Source organism: Annulohypoxylon truncatum (assembly GCF_022578515.1).
Source record: "Annulohypoxylon truncatum strain CBS 140777 unplaced genomic scaffold F4807scaffold_37, whole genome shotgun sequence".
Classification (NCBI taxonomy): Eukaryota; Fungi; Ascomycota; class Sordariomycetes; order Xylariales; family Hypoxylaceae; genus Annulohypoxylon; species Annulohypoxylon truncatum.
The window spans coordinates 113,323-130,336 of NW_025953823.1; the positions used below are offsets into that span (position 1 = coordinate 113,323).

At 49.2% G+C, this 17,014-nt stretch overlaps 6 protein-coding genes across 6 annotated transcripts; 4 read left to right on the plus strand and 2 right to left on the minus strand.

Annotated features, from left to right (window-relative positions):
- Positions 1-207: 207 nt before the first annotated feature.
- F4807DRAFT_453648 (MFS general substrate transporter) lies at positions 208-2,210 on the plus strand (the record flags this gene model as incomplete). Its single annotated transcript, XM_048000488.1, has 8 exons — positions 208-379; positions 444-488; positions 542-600; positions 656-796; positions 996-1,130; positions 1,185-1,244; positions 1,301-1,555; positions 1,623-2,210. 8 exons carry the CDS (start codon positions 208-210, stop codon positions 2,208-2,210), a joined length of 1,455 nt encoding a protein of 484 aa, XP_047850554.1.
- Positions 2,211-2,255: 45 nt separating this feature from the next.
- On the minus strand, positions 2,256-3,290 carry F4807DRAFT_243148 (putative nucleoside-diphosphate-sugar epimerase). The gene is made up of 2 exons (XM_047994308.1): positions 2,940-3,290; positions 2,256-2,885 (listed from the first exon to the last, which is right to left on the minus strand). Exons 1-2 carry the CDS (start codon positions 3,197-3,199, stop codon positions 2,381-2,383), a joined length of 765 nt encoding a protein of 254 aa, XP_047850555.1. The 5' UTR covers positions 3,200-3,290; the 3' UTR covers positions 2,256-2,380.
- A 2,610-nt stretch (positions 3,291-5,900) lies between these two features.
- On the plus strand, positions 5,901-9,271 carry F4807DRAFT_243002 (uncharacterized protein). The gene is made up of 7 exons (XM_047994304.1): positions 5,901-6,392; positions 6,497-7,060; positions 7,118-7,642; positions 7,696-7,834; positions 7,895-7,971; positions 8,026-8,099; positions 8,149-9,271. Exons 1-7 carry the CDS (start codon positions 6,208-6,210, stop codon positions 8,847-8,849), a joined length of 2,265 nt encoding a protein of 754 aa, XP_047850556.1. The 5' UTR covers positions 5,901-6,207; the 3' UTR covers positions 8,850-9,271.
- A 715-nt stretch (positions 9,272-9,986) lies between these two features.
- F4807DRAFT_243032 (MFS general substrate transporter) lies at positions 9,987-12,895 on the plus strand. The gene is made up of 11 exons (XM_047994305.1): positions 9,987-10,248; positions 10,366-10,665; positions 10,805-10,835; positions 10,898-10,991; positions 11,055-11,140; positions 11,200-11,342; positions 11,400-11,520; positions 11,584-11,674; positions 11,729-11,919; positions 12,003-12,166; positions 12,227-12,895. Exons 1-11 carry the CDS (start codon positions 10,115-10,117, stop codon positions 12,342-12,344), a joined length of 1,473 nt encoding a protein of 490 aa, XP_047850557.1. The 5' UTR covers positions 9,987-10,114; the 3' UTR covers positions 12,345-12,895.
- Positions 12,896-12,922: 27 nt separating this feature from the next.
- Positions 12,923-14,609, plus strand: F4807DRAFT_440550 (mitochondrial protein). Its single transcript, XM_047999315.1, has 2 exons — positions 12,923-13,609; positions 13,727-14,609. Exons 1-2 carry the CDS (start codon positions 13,451-13,453, stop codon positions 14,429-14,431), a joined length of 864 nt encoding a protein of 287 aa, XP_047850558.1. The 5' UTR covers positions 12,923-13,450; the 3' UTR covers positions 14,432-14,609.
- On the minus strand, positions 14,610-16,923 carry F4807DRAFT_440553 (succinyl-CoA:3-ketoacid-coenzyme A transferase subunit B). Its single transcript, XM_047999316.1, has 3 exons — positions 16,271-16,923; positions 15,735-16,191; positions 14,610-15,666 (listed from the first exon to the last, which is right to left on the minus strand). The coding sequence occupies exons 1-3, from the start codon at positions 16,554-16,556 to the stop codon at positions 14,781-14,783; spliced, it is 1,629 nt and encodes a 542-aa protein (XP_047850559.1). The 5' UTR covers positions 16,557-16,923; the 3' UTR covers positions 14,610-14,780.
- Positions 16,924-17,014: the final 91 nt, after the last annotated feature.

Sequence of the window (17,014 nt, forward strand, 5' to 3'; positions counted from 1 at the left end):
ATTGCTATCATGATGCCATTGACTGGGGCCATGGCTCTTATTGATGTCTTGCAGTTTTATCTACAAGCTGTCTCAGCTATCTACTCCAACGACCGGTCCCTCTATGAGTTTTGTAAAGTTTTCCTAATTGGACCTCACTGGATTATATTAAAGATATAATTCGATTGTCTCTCTGTCGTTCATCAATTGAAGTTGCCTCTTGGTACAATGGCCGAGAAGACTGCGGTACAAGATGTGGGAGGAGAAAATTCTGGCGCGTCTGACTCTGAGACTGGAGGACCCAGTATCAATGAGAGAGCGCTATTGAGAAAGCTAGACTTTCGACTCTTGCCTGCGGTGGGAGTCTTGTATCTTCTATCCTTCCTTGATCGAAGCAATGGTATAACATAATCCACTTTGGCCAATGGCCTGGGATGAAGTGTATTTACTAATATTCTTTACAGTCGGTAATGCTCGTATTGAAGGCCTTCTTAATGATGTACACATGAGTGGGTGAGTCTGAGACGCTGTGGGCTAACTTCTGGCTGATCTATTGATACAGCTGGAAATCAGTATCTCACAGGCCTGACACTATACTTTGTGGGATACGTGCTATTCGAGGTAGGACACAACCCGTGGTCATGATGCCTCGATATGCCGTATTAACTAAAGGCAGATCCCTTGTAACATCATACTCAAACGTACGACGCCTCGCATTTGGCTACCGACGTTGACTATAGTTTGGGGTGTCGTCGCTACTTTGACGGGCATAGTCCAGAACCTGGCAGGCTTCCTAGTGAGCAGATTCTTTCTCGGTGTTGGTAAGTGTGAAAATATACCGTAATTTTTTACTATGCGGTTTTATCCTGCTACATTCTAAAACTAACAAGCTCATAGTATGTGTTCAAGTCCTTCACTATGTTTCTATGAAGCCGCACAGTACCTATACTTCAGGAACACAGAAGCTCGCTGGGCCATGAACTCGAACTTCCGCGTGCCATATTAACTTGAATCAGGCCGAAAGCGGACTCTTCCCAGGAGTGGTATTTTACTTCTCTATGTGGTATAAGAGACGAGAGCGGCAATACCGTATATCTCTCTTCTTCAGTGCTGCATCTCTGGCTGGCGCGTTTGGTGGCATTTTAGCTTATGTTCGTATAGTCCGAGTCTGGTTTGAACAACTTCCGTTGCTAATTAAAGAGTAGGGCATCGGGAGGATGGGAGGTATCGTGTGGGCGAATGGATGGCGCTGGATCTTCATATTGGTTCGTCATACCAACTCACATGACAGTTTGTCAGGTGTTCTAATCCGTTAAAACAGGAAGGCATTCTCACAGCTCTCGTGGCCGTAGCAGCATACGGCTTCATCCACAACTACCCAGACACTTCGAAGTTCCTAAGCGAAGATGAACGGAAATTCATCCACCAGCGCTTAGCAGCCGATAGTGACGCAACACACGACGAGCGGTTTACTTGGGGTGCCGTAGTAGAAGCACTGAAAGATTCGAATTGTTGGTTGTATGGCCTAGGCTTTCATACCATGAGCTTGCCTCTCTACACACTGTCCCTGTTTCTCGTATGTGACGTCCTGGCAACTTCAATACCTAGGTCTATACGCAATAGCTAATTGTCTTCTTCGGTAGCCTACCATCATATCCAATCTAGGTTACACAGCCGCGACAGCACAGTTGCTTACTGTGCCCCCTTACGCCTTCGCGTTCCTGACCACCGTTACGGTAGCTATTCTTTCCGAGCGGCTCAGTCAAAGAGCCATTTTTATCGGCGGATCTGCTATCTTCGCTTCCATCGGTTATGCCATCCTACTCGGCAACACCGATCCGATCGGCAGGCCGGGGGTCAGCTACGTCGGCGTTTTCTTCGCAGCAGGAGGCATCTTTCCGGCTACGGCTTTGGTGCTGTCGTGGCCTGCCATCAACGTGTCTGGCCAGACCAAGCGAGCCATCGCTAACGCTATGCAGATCAGCATCGGGAACCTAGGTGCCGTGTTGGGGACTCAATTGTATCGTGCTACCGACGGACCGAGATTTATCGTAGGCCATTCGTTGGCTCTCGCATATCTTGTCGCTAATGCGGTGGTTGTGACGATCTTGGGGATCAAGTTGAAGAGAGAAAATAAGAGGCGGGAGGCCATAGCGGAAGAGATAAAACACGTTGGAGAAGTTGCGGATTGGCGAGGAGATTCTGACCCGAGGTGGCGCTTTGAATACTAGTAAAGCCCAAGGGGATAATTGGAGATGATGAGGGGTGCAAATTAGAAAGGGGCAAAGAAAGCTGATCTACCTGCTACCTAATATACAGTGGAAGTTCTATGCACAAACCATTGGACGCCCCTTTGCCGGGAACCAAACATAAGAAATCCGTACATCTTCCTTGTCTTTCTTCATTTGCGGTCAAGACCCGCCAATCGTCTGAATGCAGAGTTCTCTAGTATGGGGAACTCGCCCTCCATTTGGATATCATTAGCTTTGAATTGACCCTTATACCGTCCCATTGCTATCTCTGTCAAAAACCGTCCCAGATCCGCCGTAGGGCTCCAATATGACGGCATTCCGCATCGGATAGCGGGTCCCAAGGTAACGCCAGTAGCCCTGATCGCAAACGGTTGAGCTGGGATATAAGGCTTGATAGCATCATGCTTTGCAGCGTCGACAAACGCCGGACGAACTGAGCTTGCATGGTAGAACGGATTTGCTTTACGCATCTCAGCTAGCGCCAGCTCGGTTTCCCCCTTTACCCTGGCAAATATGGCCGAGAACCTTCCGGGTTGTGTTGTGGCGCCTGCGCCGGAGACGTATACAAAGTTGAAAGGCTCCTGCTCGGATGCCAGCGTCTGGAAAGCCTTCGATGCCGCCAATGCATAGTCTTTGGTGATCTTTACATACTCCCTAAACGAAAGGGTTAGTGGTCCGAGTTTTTGTGCCGATGTGCAGTTTACTCACTCTGTACCAACTTGAGTCTGACTGATACCTAAGGCCCATACACATCCCGTGGCCCCCTGAAGCTTAGAGAGTAGTTCAGAATCGTAGCTCTCAAAGTCCTTGTGAATTATGACATTGACACGGGGATCTTTGACGTCCTCGGCCATCTGAACTGGTCGTCGGCTAAGGATGGAAATCTTGCTGATGTCTTTCATCTTGATCATGGCGTCAAGGACGCCCGAGCCTATGAGACCAGTCGCTCCAGTGAGTATGAGATGCATTTTGTTGAGATGAGGGTTGTTTCTTGGAATTGATGAAAGAATGTTGATACGAAGAATGAGTAGGACTCAAGACTGAGGATATTGGATTCTGTATCCTGTACTGGTATGTGTCCTTTTGGGTTCAGGATGTAAAGACCTGATCACTCTCAGATGCTACGAAAGGTCACCTATGGCTAGAAGGCTATGATGAGGGATGGAAGTCTACGAAGGTCACGGCTTTATGTATACTTAGGTAATTATCATCGAACTTACTTGAGTCAGCTCATTGTCGTGATTTTCAGCCCTATAAAATTAGTTTCATACGAGCTGACGCTAGCATACTGCAAGATCATTGCCTCACCAGGCTGCTAAGGGCCGTCGTATGCATCTATGAATGGTTAGCACCGGTTGTAAGCGGATTTAGGGCGAACCAGCACTAGCAATGCATAAATTCCGCCGAAACATTTGAACCGTCTACGCTTTCGGGGGAATGTAGTGAGCTAATGAACGGGCGTGGGCCAATTTCTTGTCCGACTGCTTGTTCTTATAGAACAGCTTTGGAACCATATTCCAATATTGAACGCGAGTGACGCGGATGACCCAAATTCAGCCCGGTATATTGTGGCAGTGTCACAAATGTCGATAATGTTTGGAACACAGACGTGAGGCGATCAGATATATGGACAACTCCTATGACCACGAAATGCAGTGCCACGTTTAAAGGTCTCATCTGTAGTGTCGCTTCCATACTGAACCCGCGATGTTCGAGTGTTGACGAAGTCATGCGCAATTCGCAGTAGTACAACTGGTTGATGATAATTGAAAATGCCGCATCCTGGAGTGCTACGTATTTAAAGATGCGGTTCGCATGGCTCCCGTCATGAAAAGCGTCAATGGCTGGTAAGATGCATGAATGTTGTACCGCCGTTCATGGAGGTGATAGGAATCAGTAGAAATGGCCTAATTGGACACCGGGTAAATGTTGGCTTAGCGTCGTCTGGAATCAAGGGTGGACAACTGGATGATAGATGCTTTCAGGAACCCTTCCATTTCTCGTCAGTGATCTTATTCCCGTGTACTAAGCATTGATATGCCAAGACAGAGAGTCGCTTCGTAGTGCGCGTAGATATTTCGATTTTCTTCTCTTGTGCAAGTAGTAGCAATCAATCAATCAAAGGTTGCAACGATGCCGTAACAATAAATATAGTAAACGAAAAAAATGCCATCTTGACTTACGTCCGGCGATACTCTAAAGAATTTCTCCATTCGATACTAGAAGCCAAATTTAGCAGCGGAATTGGTAGCTTGAGGCTCCATCTTGGGTGTGTCGATCGTCTAGATCTTGCTACTTAGCCGGCTAGCAAGGAAGAGCAATGGTAGGTAACGAGGAAATCATGACGAGACATTGCTTTCTGGCTTCAGCCCCAAACCTCAACGATTTTCAATGCTTCGGCCCTAAGATAAAACACAGGATGGCAGCCACGGACTTGGTTACCGCGATAGGTAGCTGGTAACAAGTAAGCTTCGTTAATGCACTTGCTAACGCAGGTCAACAGTGACTCTCGTCCATGCTTCAGTGCCCACAGAGGATGCGTGGCGCTTGTCTAGTAATGCGAGAGGGAAAAGGTATGCAGAATTGCATCGATAGCCGCTAATCCGCTTCTTAGTGCGTGTAAGAGTTGGTTGTCTTACTACAGCCCTAAACACCAACTTCGCGCGACTGATCTGAAACTTGTATTGCGTGACACAGAAAACGGTATATCCTTATCAAAAATAGTTGGTGTGAGTTTTCAGCGGTGAATATGCGAAGATCCTGCAGTTAGAATATCCAATCGCCAGCTTTGTCGTCTCTGCGTGGCCGGTTCAGCTCCGAATGTATAGTTGTGTTGCAGGAACCTACCTAGGTAGCTCTATATGAGCACGAGACTAACAGCTCCATGGGCTTTGATACCCCTCTCATTAGCAGCATTGCGAGTTTCTCTCATATCCAGGTGCCTAGTTAGTTTAACCGAGATGTATGTACTTAAATGAGCTTCGACGTCTGCGACATCCTGAGTTGGCGAAAGACGAGTTGGTTCGATGAGCTATGTATGAGAGTGTTAAGCGCCGTTGGTGAGTGGATTGGAATGTTTTTCTTCTCCCAACTATCAAATGTTAAGACCGGATCAGGAATGTGTCAAGTAAGCAACCAAGCGAGGCTCGATTACGGGTCCCTGATTAATTGCGCTAGGTAGGTGTATCGAAGGTAAGGCCAATGGATCCGCGTGAGTTGGTAAAACAGTAGCATTGCCTAGAAAAGTCGGACAGATATTGCAGAACTTAGTAATTCTAGAAATGCTCTGGACGGGACAGTGTGATGTAGGTGAATCCTGGGCCCCGTGTCACACTTACTACCTGATCGAATAGGGATGTAGCGTTGGTTGGAGGCTACGGTTGTCATGGTGGTAGCAATGGTGGTGATGGACCTCATGGTAGTGGTTGGCACGTTCCGGTTTGTTCCCATAAAGCGTGGTTTTCCTTCCAACGATCCCCGATCGCGGGATATGAAGGGGACGGTAAAGAAGCTTTTGAGGAATTCGACAGTTTCGATGTTTCATTGAGAAATTGATAAAACATCCATCGAGCCAATACGACGGCCATCACGTGATATATTCTCCAACCGATCTCCATTGAATAGCATTCACATTACATCCCATTACATCTTGAAATAACTCACTCGCAGTTGCCTTGCAGTTGCCTCGAATCTGCGTGCATTTACGTACATTTACCCCATTCAAAACCTACATTGGTACCCCTGCCCCTGACAAGCTTTAAACAAAAGGGAGAAGAAAGTGCGGGGCCAAGACGGTTCTACCGACCCAACAACCTTTGAATCTTCTCCAAAGCTCCAAAGCTTCCCCAAAGTCTCCCGGGAACTTCGCGAATTACTCTCCTTGATTAAGAATAACTTGGTAATCTTCCGCTGTATGCTCACAATCCATTAAATCGTATGGCCTCCTCTTGTCTGCCGCTTTTCCATATCGGATCGAATGGCGCCGAAGTCAAACACTGATTCAAGAGATGAGGAGCGCCTTGCCGCCTGCTTCAACTGTAAGAAATCCAAGCTGAAGTGCGTTCGTCCTAGCGGGTCCTCCACCTGTACTAGATGCACTCAGCGCTCCATTCAGTGTTCTGCACCGCTTTTTCACGTGGGACGACATAAGGGTGTCAAGAAGTAAGATATGACGTTTGATATTTAATAGTCCTTTAATATTTCCATCTCGTATTTGAGTATCTCTGAAGCTTCGCAAGAACTAATTGACTGACTGTTTTCCCTAGCAAACATTCGGGGTTGGAGAAAGCCGTCTACCAAATAGAGCAGGCTTTGAGAAGGTCGCATGCAGGCGCCATCGATCAGGTACAGACAGCCGAGCAAGCCACCGAGTTAAGATTCCTACTCGAAAGGAGTAGAGATCTTTTAAGTGGCCAAGATGGACTCCCGCGGCGCATATCGCAAAATGGGATGGAACTTGACCAAGCGTCTTTGTCTCCACAGCAGACATCTCCCTCGATAGAAACATCGCCTTCACAAACCTGTTCGCGTGATGATCCGGCAGTGCATCCCAAAGTGGAAGAAGACCAGCTCAGCTTGGATGATGCCGAGAATCCGTTGCAATTGCTCGCCCGCACATCCGAATTACTATCATCTATAACACCACAGGTGCAAGGAAATGGAACAGGACGAATTCCTAAATCTGCTCCTAATCGGGTGTCTTCTGGAGAAGGCGATGATTTACAAAAATTCTTTGGGCGTTTTCAAGCCCGACTAGATGTCGGCGAAGACCTCGATCCCATTGAATTAGGTCTCATTACACTTGCGGAGGCTGAAGCACTATTCGCCTAGTATGACTTCACCGCTTTACGTTTGTAGAACTTCAGTACTAACCAACGCCATTCTAGTTTCTACGAAAAACTTTCACATACGCGCTGGGGTATTGATCCCGTGATACATACGGTAGAATTTGTTCGAAGTCGCTCAGCTTTTCTGTTGACCTCGATAGCTGCCGCGTCAGCGCTATTCTCACCCTCTATGGAATCATTATATAAAAGACTTTCGAACCATCGACAGAAACTCGCAAGTCTTGTAATGGCAAAGCGCTATAAATCTGTAGAGATCGTCCTGGCTTTCATGGTCAATATACCATGGATATCAGCCGGTGAACATTGGGCCGACGACGAGACTTCAACCTACATTTCCATGGCCTTAACAATCGCCTTGGACCTATCTCTCAATAAGATCATTCTGCCTTTATCCACAGAGCCACGGAGCCCAAGAGACAGCATTGCTACGTCCGATTGCATCTCTAGCCGAAAAGCGCTTAATATAGACGGATTTAGCGACGTTGATCCGGATTCCCCGAAGGGCCGAAGACTATTAAGAAGGAGAGAACGCACTTGGCTGTCTTTATTCGTCCTTGAAAGAGGGTAACAAGATACCGAAGCTCTATTCGCAGGTACTCGACTAATTTGGTTCATAGTGTATGTCTCGCTAGAGGAAGGAACTATGTTTTGCCAATGTCGCCGCTCATTGAGAGTTGCGATCAGTGGCATCTTAATGAATTAGCAGACAGATGGGATGGCTCAATCGTTTCCGTCGCCGTATTAAGGCGAGATCTGGTATTTTGCCCCCTTCCAGTATGAAAAACCAGCAATAGGCTAACTTGATACCTATTATAGACGAACATAATCACAAAAGTAAAAGCAATATGCGACAGCTATGTTAATGGAAACAGCGAGTCGTCTGTTGTTGATAGGTACGTTTCCCACGTTCTCAGCCGAGAGGTGTGCTCACTCACGTAAAACAATAGAGTCAAAAGTGAAATCACTATTTTCTTCGATAGATGGTACCAAACTTGGCCCGTACAATTGGGAGATCGCGAAAGTGAGTTTTGTGTGCGTAATACACGTAATTGTATGACTAACCAATGTAGAACTCTCGTTACCTCCATACGTCGATATTCTTGCCTCTCATACTCGACTATCTTTATACAGCTCTGTGATCAACCATGGCACTGCGCCTGTGGGAGCGCGGCATTTCTTCCGCGCTGCTGGCCTCTCTTCAGCCTTGAACGTCTTGCGAGTGGCAGTTCAAGGCGAAGGGCAGCTAAGATCAATGCCTAACAATACAGCTATTATGATATCATTTGCCGCGTGTTTCGCACTGAGGGTCAGCACTGTTGCCGATGGTCGAGGCTCTAGTCTAGCCCCTAGTATCAGGGCTTTAATAGCAGAGACTACGGATGTGCTGGAAAGAATAGGATCAACCCCAATCCAACGGAAGGGACTTTCTTGCTTATTTGCCGGCCAACTAAGGCAGATACTAAAATATGCATCACGAGCATCAGAAAATACGCAACCCCTACCGGAACCGAATGGGGAGATAGCTAAGAACGCCCCTATTTATGCTGACATGGCCGCTGCTCACATGGCCAACCACCCCGGAGCGATGCAGATGCCTGTCCCGGCAACAAACCTTCCACCGGACTACTTATTATTCTCTACCATGTCTAACGAAAACCAGTTAGATGAAGCCATACACAGTACCGACATTGGTCTTAACGCATTCTGGGAAGATTTTCAGTTTCAAAGTGCTGACTTGGACTGGATGGACTGGTCGACGTTCGGAACGTAAATATAAAAGTTCTGCATCTATGACATGAATACACGGCACTTGGGCGTTCGCGAGGGGTCACTGGGGGAGCATCGCATGGCGTTGGAAATAAGAAACAGGAAAACAGGTTGGAATGATTTCTGGATAATTCCGGTTCAATGCATTGTTTACTATATGCCAGCCTATATGCCAGCTCTAGCATTTCCAACGTCTCTCAAGCAGAGACCAGAAATGTAAAAGGTTACACTCTGGTAGGACCCTTCCCGCAGGTGATGCTACGATGGGTTGCAGACACGTTTTGTATATCTCGATGGACATCCAAAACATCCCAACCATAAAACCCAAGAGGTTTACTAAAGAATCCAAAGTGGCGTCCCACTCGACGTAAGCTTCTAGAACAGAGCTCGAAGAATTCCACGATGCAGCCTAGATGTATGATATCGTCCGTAGCGCGGCATTGTGTACGCCCGATGTAACGGGCTTTCCCTATCGCAAAGTCGACAGGGGCGTATTCGTTGAGGCCAAGCCACTATGCAATATCTACGCCTAAGGACCCTGAAATTGTGAGATATTCTGTCGAGCATAGCTATTGGCCAGGCGCATTAAGCGGCAGCATTCTTACCCTTCCCTTGCATCTTCGATCACACACACCATCCGGAGCTTATCATGTGGTGACACTGACGAAACTGACAAATCACACCCTTGACCAGTCAGCCTCTCTCTGCCGTCCGCCACCCTTTGCTTTGTCTAGTAATGAGCTCGGGTTCCCTGTCGCTTAGATTAGGTCAAAGAGCCGTAAGCCGTCGGGGGTATATCAAATTCCGGAAATAGATACTTGTCCCCCACAGCGACTCCGCGCTGCTAATGCTTGTATCTCGATTAGCTGGGAAGATCACCAACAGCTTACTGTCCGCCATACCAAGACAGCTTAAGACAAAGACCTTACTTACCCCACACGCCAATTTCGATGGATTCAACGGCCTGCCGTCCCCCCTGGTCCCCCCAACTATCGTAAAAGGTAACCACTAATGTAGTAATCTAATTCCCCGCAACGTGACTGGAGTTCGTCGATGCTCTGACCTGTTGTATCGCCTACTCAAATGTCCAATGCCCTGGTTCGTTATTTAGCTGTTGGTGCAACTGATTTTTGCGAAGCTTTAAAGGTTGGCCAGACGGTGTTCCGAACAATAGAATAACCCACCCAACCTTCCTCTTTTCGTCCCGCCCTTTTTCTTCGTCTCCGGCTCGCGACAAGGAAAGGAAAAGAGGAAAAAAAGCCTATAACGATGCCGTCTTCAGAATCCGCCGAGATGTCGTCTAACAAGGCGGCGGTGGAGGAGCTCGAGAAGGGGAGCGCGATCCAGGTCAGCTCTACCGACAAGCACCTGACGCGTAAGGTCCTGTGGAAGCTAGACACGAGGTTCCGTCCAGCCATTTCCTCCGCCTTTATTTATTTTTCTCTTCGGTAACCGAAGAATAGAAAAATGAAAAATGAAAACCAATGACACGCGATGGGGTCTAACCGTGAGAATATTAGAATCCTTCCCGTCCTCGCCGTCCTGTTCCTCTGCTCGTTCCTGGACAGGACCAATGTGGGAAATGCGCGGCTATACAATCTCGAGGGAGACATCGGCATCACGGACCACCAGTACGACCAAGGTCTCGCCGTCTTCTACGCGACGTACATCCTCAGCGAGATTCCAAGTAACCTGATCCTCAAGAAGCTCACGCCTCAGGTTTGGCTACCGTGCCTGACTTTCTTCTGGGGCGTGTCGGCTATGTGTCTCGGATTCGTCCAGAATTTCGCGGGCTTCGCTGGCGTTCGTGCGCTTCTTGGGTCAGTTAATTATTCCTGCTTCCGAGACCGTTTCACCGCATTTCCTTTGCGCTTCTTCGTTTTCCAATCAGATTCGTCCCCAGTATATCGAGGATGGCCTCTCGCTTATCAAGACCAATTGCTGACTCTAATGGTGTAGACTTACCGAAGGTGGTCTGTTACCAGGAATCGTAAGTGACAAGTTTTTAATATCGACATAATATCGATATATTGTAGCTCACGGATGATGCAGGTTCTTTACTTGTCGACCATTTACACGAGAAGTGAACTCGCTCTGCGAATTGGTATCTTTTACACAGCTGCGTCTCTGTCTGGCGCATTCGGAGGTAACTGTTCCATGCAGCATTATGAGAAACACATCCTATAATGTCACATCTAACACTCGGTAGGCTTGTTAGCTCGTGGGATAGCTGAGATAGGCACTCGAGGTGGTCTTAGCAAGTGGAGATGGATCTTCGTCCTTGAGGGCCTCTTCGTAAGTCGCTACCAGTCTTGTGAAGTGCAGCCGGCGTATAAATGCTAACAATTTCAAAGACGGCTCTTGTCGGAATTGCTTCATACTTCCTACTCCCGAATGGTGTTGGTTCGGCTAAGTTCCTTACTCCTGAAGAGCGCCAATTCGCTGTGAGCCGACTTCATGCCTCAAGCGGTAGCGGTGACGGCAACCACCGCGAAAAGTATGTTCCATCCTGTCACGTTGCGTGCAATGTGACATTATACTGACGAATTCCCAGGGAGGCTTCTGAGAGATTCGCCTGGTCTGAGGTGGCTCGTGGCGTCTTCAGTCTGCAAACTTGGTTCACAGCCTGCGCATACTTCGGTATCCTTAGCGGCCTGTACAGCTTTGGTCTCTTTGTAAGTAGTATCACTCAATCCCCTCTCCTCGAGTTCGTTGTCCTGATAATCAATAATCATTAGCTCCCGACAATCATTGCGGGATTAGGATACACGGCAGATGAAGCTCAGCTGTGGTCCGTCATTCCCTACGCGGTGGCTTCGGTAATCACAGGTATGTATACCACTCGTGACCTTCTGTCGTGAATTTGAGGCTTATGAGAACCAGTCGTCACCGCATATATCTCTGATCGATGCCGCGTCAGAGGACCTGTCATGCTCTGCTCACTACCGTTGGCGATTATTGGATACGGTGTGATCGCCAACACGAAGAACGACAAAGTTAAATACGGCATGACCTTCCTCATGGCTACCGGTCTTTACAGTAGCGTGCCACCTGTTCTGGGTTGGCTCTCGAACGTAAGTCGTACTCTTAGTACCCTTTCAAGCCCGATCCATATTCGCACATAGTGCTATTCCCATGCTGACAATGAACGGCGTAGAACTCTGCTGGCCACTACAAGCGCGCTACCACGAGTGCCCTGCAGCTTGCCATCGCGAACTGCGGTGGATTCGTCGCCGTCTTCATCTACCCCAAGACGCAAGGACCAGCATATTATGAAGGTCATACCATTATCATGGGATTGCTGTGTGGTGGATGGTTCTTGTGAGTGATTTAATCTTGTTCAGCAGTCGTGGGTCTCCCAATCGTCTAACAAACTGTTAGTGTTGCTTGCAATGTGCTATACTGCTGGAAGATCAACCGAGACAAGGCGAACGGCAAGTACGATAAGTACCGTGGTTTCGGTGACGACCGTGACCCTGCATTCAGATTGGTTCTATAAGTTATCGACGATTTGAGGGAAGGAGGGAGGAAAGTAAGGGAGTTCGTGTTTTGCGGGAACCGGCAATGATATATCCGCGAGGGAATTATCTTATGAACAGGAAACCGGTCCACCTTACCTTGGCGTGCGTCCCAAGAGAAGGTTGTCCTCTCTTGGCCCTCACTGAGGTATATCACCAAATACCCACGGGGTTTCACTAAGCTCTATGATATGCTGAGATATCTAGGTTATGAGATACTGAAAGGTATAGGCTAACGATAAGGGTATGGGCATAGAATTGGGATCAAGGGGCTTTTAGGAGTTTTAAACACTTAAGTAACGACTGGGAAATATAATATCTTTATAGTCGTGTTGTCCTTCGGTGCTGAAGCGTTAGCTTGGCTCTCTTGGCCTTCTTGGCCAATTCAGGAATACCCATTTGTCGAGAATTCGTTTTCATCCACACATGGTACCATATTAACTGACCTAGTTGGTTTACTTACCTGTGTATATGTATGCATTTCTATGTCTTATGAGGTTTTATATAAAAACACACGATACTCTCGTGAGCATGCGTTACCGGTCTCACAAAAATTACCCGAAAATCGAAGACTAGGACCAATGGATGGAATCTCAGCAGCTAATTGGAGAATTCTAGGGCCGGTTGTTCCTGAATTAGCGCTTCGATATAGTGGGCTGCAGCCGCTAAGGCTAAGACCCATAGGGTTATTCTAGCTGCGATTTCGGGGATTCTTGAATCACCGAATTCTTTCTTCTAGGGATCTTTGCCGCGGCATACTCTCGGAATCAACAAGGTGATGATAACTTCCTTGTAACGAACACCTTAGGTACATGAAATATCCGCCTAAGGTCGCCTAGGAAACAAGTATAATATTTAACTCATAAGCTGATGACGTCGGGTTCATCCACGTTTCGCTGCAAGCCGTTTAGAAGACGATTGCGACATACGGAGCAAAATAAGATCTGAGACATGTTGACGAACGAATATTATCAGATTAGAGAAACTTAAGATTTTCAGCTACAGACAGACTAGTTTACCCCTACTCTCTTCCTCCACCATCTCACATCTTACTCTTCGACCTCACTTTTCGACAACTAGGGGGAAAATGTCGAAACTTTCAAACACCGTCAAGGCGCTCATCAACGCCAGCCACGCGAGCCCGGGATACACCCCCTCGTCGGCAGGCGTGCAAACGGCGTTGACAAAGTTCGCGAGCGATGCGGCCGAGAAGAAAGTTGGATTACCCGCCTGGGTAACGCTGTCGGTAGGTGAAATTCAACATGTTCCGCTCATTATTCCTTGGCCCGTATGAAATTGGACAGGCAAACAAGGAACGGATAGGTGAATGGTAAAAAAAACAAACGACTAAACAGACCACCAGACAGCCGTCTCGGCAACACTAAACTGCCCCGAGGCCATGACCCAAATCTTCCACCTCGCCAACGCGACCCCGACGCCCAACTCGCCGCGCACGCCGGCCCAGAACGCCGAGCTGATCCGCGAAGTCGGGCTCAAGTGCATATCCTTCAACGGCATCCCGCGGAGCATCAACACTTTGGGCGCTTTCCACAGCAGCCTACCTAAAGACGTCGCGGCCTCGCTCAGCACGAAGCCGACGCGCGAGCTGACGCCGGAAAACCTCGAGGTCAGAAAGAGGGACGGCCTCGCCCTCTGGGACAGCGTGTACCTGGGCTTCGAGCGCAAGCTGCTCGACAAGCTGGCGCAGTCGCATCCGGACCTGCCCGTCCATATTCTGAATGGCCATTACTCGAACCTGCTGTCGAACCCGCGGGGCGCGGATGCGCCGGCCAAGGTGGGCCGCGTGCTCACTTCGCTCGTGGCGATCGCGTGCTTGCGCGCGCAGACGGGGGTCGGGCCGCAGGTCGTGTCGCATGTCTTCGGGCTGAGGAAGGCGTATGAGAATGGGGATGCGCGGGCGGAGGGCGAGGAGCCGGTCGAGGGCGGGCCGTGGCTGGCGTCTGAGGATGGGAATATTTGGTTACTGGAGAATGTTGATAAGTTGGTGGGTGTGATTACTAGTGGTGAGGGGACTACGTTTGCTCCTGGACTAAGGCCGAAGTTATGATGGGGGTTACGAGGTGTGAGAGGGATGAAGTGATGATCCATGCACTGACGATGGATGATGGATGGAAATGCACATATATCTTATGTACATAAAGACCTTGACCACGAGATGATGTATTGTCTACCGTCTCATATTGATAGATGAGAAATATGACCAAATTTGGATACACACTCGCCGAGGATTAACCACCTTGGATGGACAAAGACGCTTGTTTATACATGAAAAATGCTAATTGTCCCTATTCCTATAAGCAGTGTGCATGATTCTATATACAATAAACATAACCTCCCGACATATGCTCCATATTACACCATCTTTACTCATCCCATCTCATCTTATCTCTTTAAGTCTAGAACGTCTTTAAATCGTCTGCGACCGCAAACTCAGCATCAGTCTTCGCCTTGACAGTTTCCAAATCAACCCCCTCCGCAATCTCAGTGAGCGTCAAACCACCCTTGACGCGGTCAACCTGGAAGACGGCAAGATCCGTGATAATAGTACTAACAACACCCTTGCCTGTAAGAGGTAGTAGACAGTCCTGAACGATCTTGCTACGGCCCTTCTTATCGACATGTTCGGTCGCCACCACGATCTTAGTGTGGTCGGGGTTCGACACGAGATCCATAGCGCCGCCCATACCCTTGAACACGCGCCCGGGAATCATGTAATTAGCCAAGTCTCCCGAAGCCGAGACCTGGAACGCGCCTAGGATCGACACGTCGACGTGCCCGCCGCGAATCATGCCGAACGACTCGGCCGAGTCGAACGTCGACGCGCCCGGCAACAGCGTCGTCGTCTCCTTGCCCGCGTTGATCAGGTCCGCGTCCGCGTCCGCTTCCGTCGCCGGGTACGGGCCCATGCCCAGGATGCCGTTCTCGGACTGCAGCCACACCTTGGTGTCCTCGGGCAGATACGAGGCGGCTAGCGTCGGGATGCCGACGCCGAGGTTGACGTAGTACCCGTCGTGCAGCTCCTTGGCCGCGCGGCGGGCGATGCGGTTTCGCGAGTCGAGCGTGGCGGGTTGGCCTGAGGCGGACGCGTCCGGTTTAGGCGGGGCGGTTTTTAGGACTTCGAAGTTCTTCGGTGCGGTTGCTGGCACGATGCGGTCGATGAAGATGCCGGGGAGGTCGACGACGTCTGGGTCGATGGACCCGATCGGGACGATGTTCTCGGCCTCGACTATGGCGATGCGCGCGGCTTTGGCCATGAGGCCTGCGTATGTCTTTGTCGTGTATCTACGAGCGCGCGTGTGTTAATATCTCTTGCCATACGAAACTGAGAACTAGAACGAAATAAGACCTACTTGAATACGCAGTTTCCAGCTTCATCAACCTTCCACGCCCTCAGGATCGCCACATCTCCAGGAAGCGCGGTTTCCATGATGTAAGATTTTCCATTGAAAACCCTCGTCTCCTTCGGCTTGCCCTTCTCCAGGACGGCTTCGGGGGTGAACCTCACGGGTATTTCGCCCGTTTCGATGAACGTCTTCCCGCCCGTTGCCGTGTAGAACGCTGGGATACCGGCACCAGCTGCCCTTAACTTCTCCGCCAGTGTGCCTTGCGGGCATAACTCGACGGCGATCTTCCCTGTGAGGTATTGCTTCTCGAGCTCCTTATTCGACCCTAGGTATGAGAGAATGATGCGGTTTAACCGTCCGTCTTGCGTGAGAAGGGCTAGGCCGTGGTCGCCGGAGCCGGCATTATTCGAAACGGCCGTTAAGTTCTTGAGTCCTTTCTTGTGGATCGCTTGGATGAGAGTTTCTGCGCGGGTTCGCCATTAGCCACTTATACGAACATTGGATTGCGAAGCTCGTTATAAGCTGTTTCGTTTCGTACGTACCAGCGACACCACATAACCCAAAACCAGCGCTTAGGATAACATCGCCGTCCTTCAAGTCTGCGACAGCCTCGTCCGCGGACTTGAAGAGCTTCGAACCGCCCCGTGGCGCTTTTGTCGGCGCTTCGGTTGAATAATACCGATGCGATCGCACGAGACATGGCTTGAACCTAGAGCTGGTGGCGATCGCGGCGCTGGCAGCGCTATATTGCCGTCGCACACCAGGTACCGCCCACCGATGTGAAAGCTGGACGGTTGTCCGTAACGCCAGACTCCGTGGGCGCGCCATCTTAGAGAGAGGGGCAGAGGGGGGTAGCTAAGCGGAATGGATCAAGGACCAAAATCGAAAGGGATCATCCGCGCTCGTCCGTGTAAAATCGTGTAAGTATAAAGTTGCGTATAACTTCTTTTTCTAGGTCCGTTTACGGAGCTATCTAACTACGAAGTAATTGACCGAACGAACGAACGAACAATTGCTTTTTATTTTATTATTATGACGAAATGGGCTTTCGCCGAGGTTCGCTTTCGGTGTTCTCTGGCTAACTGCGCGGGAGCTTTCGTCGGCTCTTGATTTATGCCCGTCGCGATCGTCGCGCGCCCTCTTCCGCTTCCCGCTTTTCCGGGCTGTCGGGAGAGTACCTGCCGCCAGGGCGGACAAAGACTGGACGTGATGATCTAATACGTCCTAGCTCGAATAAGTATCTAGATCCAGTACATGGGTCTACGTCAGAAGGAGTTACGGAGTTA

Bases quoted from the DNA above. Each gene is read 5' to 3' on its own strand.
- F4807DRAFT_243148 (XM_047994308.1), bottom strand. From the start codon at position 3,199: ATGCATCTCATACTCACTGGAGCGACTGGTCTCATAGGCTCGGGCGTC. The intron at 2,886-2,939 runs GTGAGTAAACTG...CCTTTCGTTTAG, and splicing joins CAGACTCAAGTTGGTACAGA to GGAGTATGTAAAGATCACCA.
- F4807DRAFT_243002 (XM_047994304.1), top strand. From the start codon at position 6,208: ATGGCGCCGAAGTCAAACACTGATTCAAGAGATGAGGAGCGCCTTGCC. The intron at 7,835-7,894 runs GTATTTTGCCCC...TACCTATTATAG, and splicing joins CCGTATTAAGGCGAGATCTG to ACGAACATAATCACAAAAGT. The intron at 7,972-8,025 runs GTACGTTTCCCA...GTAAAACAATAG, and splicing joins GAGTCGTCTGTTGTTGATAG to AGTCAAAAGTGAAATCACTA.
- F4807DRAFT_243032 (XM_047994305.1), top strand. From the start codon at position 10,115: ATGCCGTCTTCAGAATCCGCCGAGATGTCGTCTAACAAGGCGGCGGTG. The intron at 10,666-10,804 runs GTCAGTTAATTA...CTAATGGTGTAG, and splicing joins GGCGTTCGTGCGCTTCTTGG to ACTTACCGAAGGTGGTCTGT. The intron at 11,343-11,399 runs GTATGTTCCATC...ACGAATTCCCAG, and splicing joins GACGGCAACCACCGCGAAAA to GGAGGCTTCTGAGAGATTCG.
- F4807DRAFT_440550 (XM_047999315.1), top strand. From the start codon at position 13,451: ATGTCGAAACTTTCAAACACCGTCAAGGCGCTCATCAACGCCAGCCAC. The intron at 13,610-13,726 runs GTAGGTGAAATT...ACAGACCACCAG, and splicing joins CCGCCTGGGTAACGCTGTCG to ACAGCCGTCTCGGCAACACT.
- F4807DRAFT_440553 (XM_047999316.1), bottom strand. From the start codon at position 16,556: ATGGCGCGCCCACGGAGTCTGGCGTTACGGACAACCGTCCAGCTTTCA. The intron at 16,192-16,270 runs GTACGTACGAAA...GAACCCGCGCAG, and splicing joins TGGGTTATGTGGTGTCGCTG to AAACTCTCATCCAAGCGATC. The intron at 15,667-15,734 runs GTAGGTCTTATT...GCGCGCTCGTAG, and splicing joins GCTGGAAACTGCGTATTCAA to ATACACGACAAAGACATACG.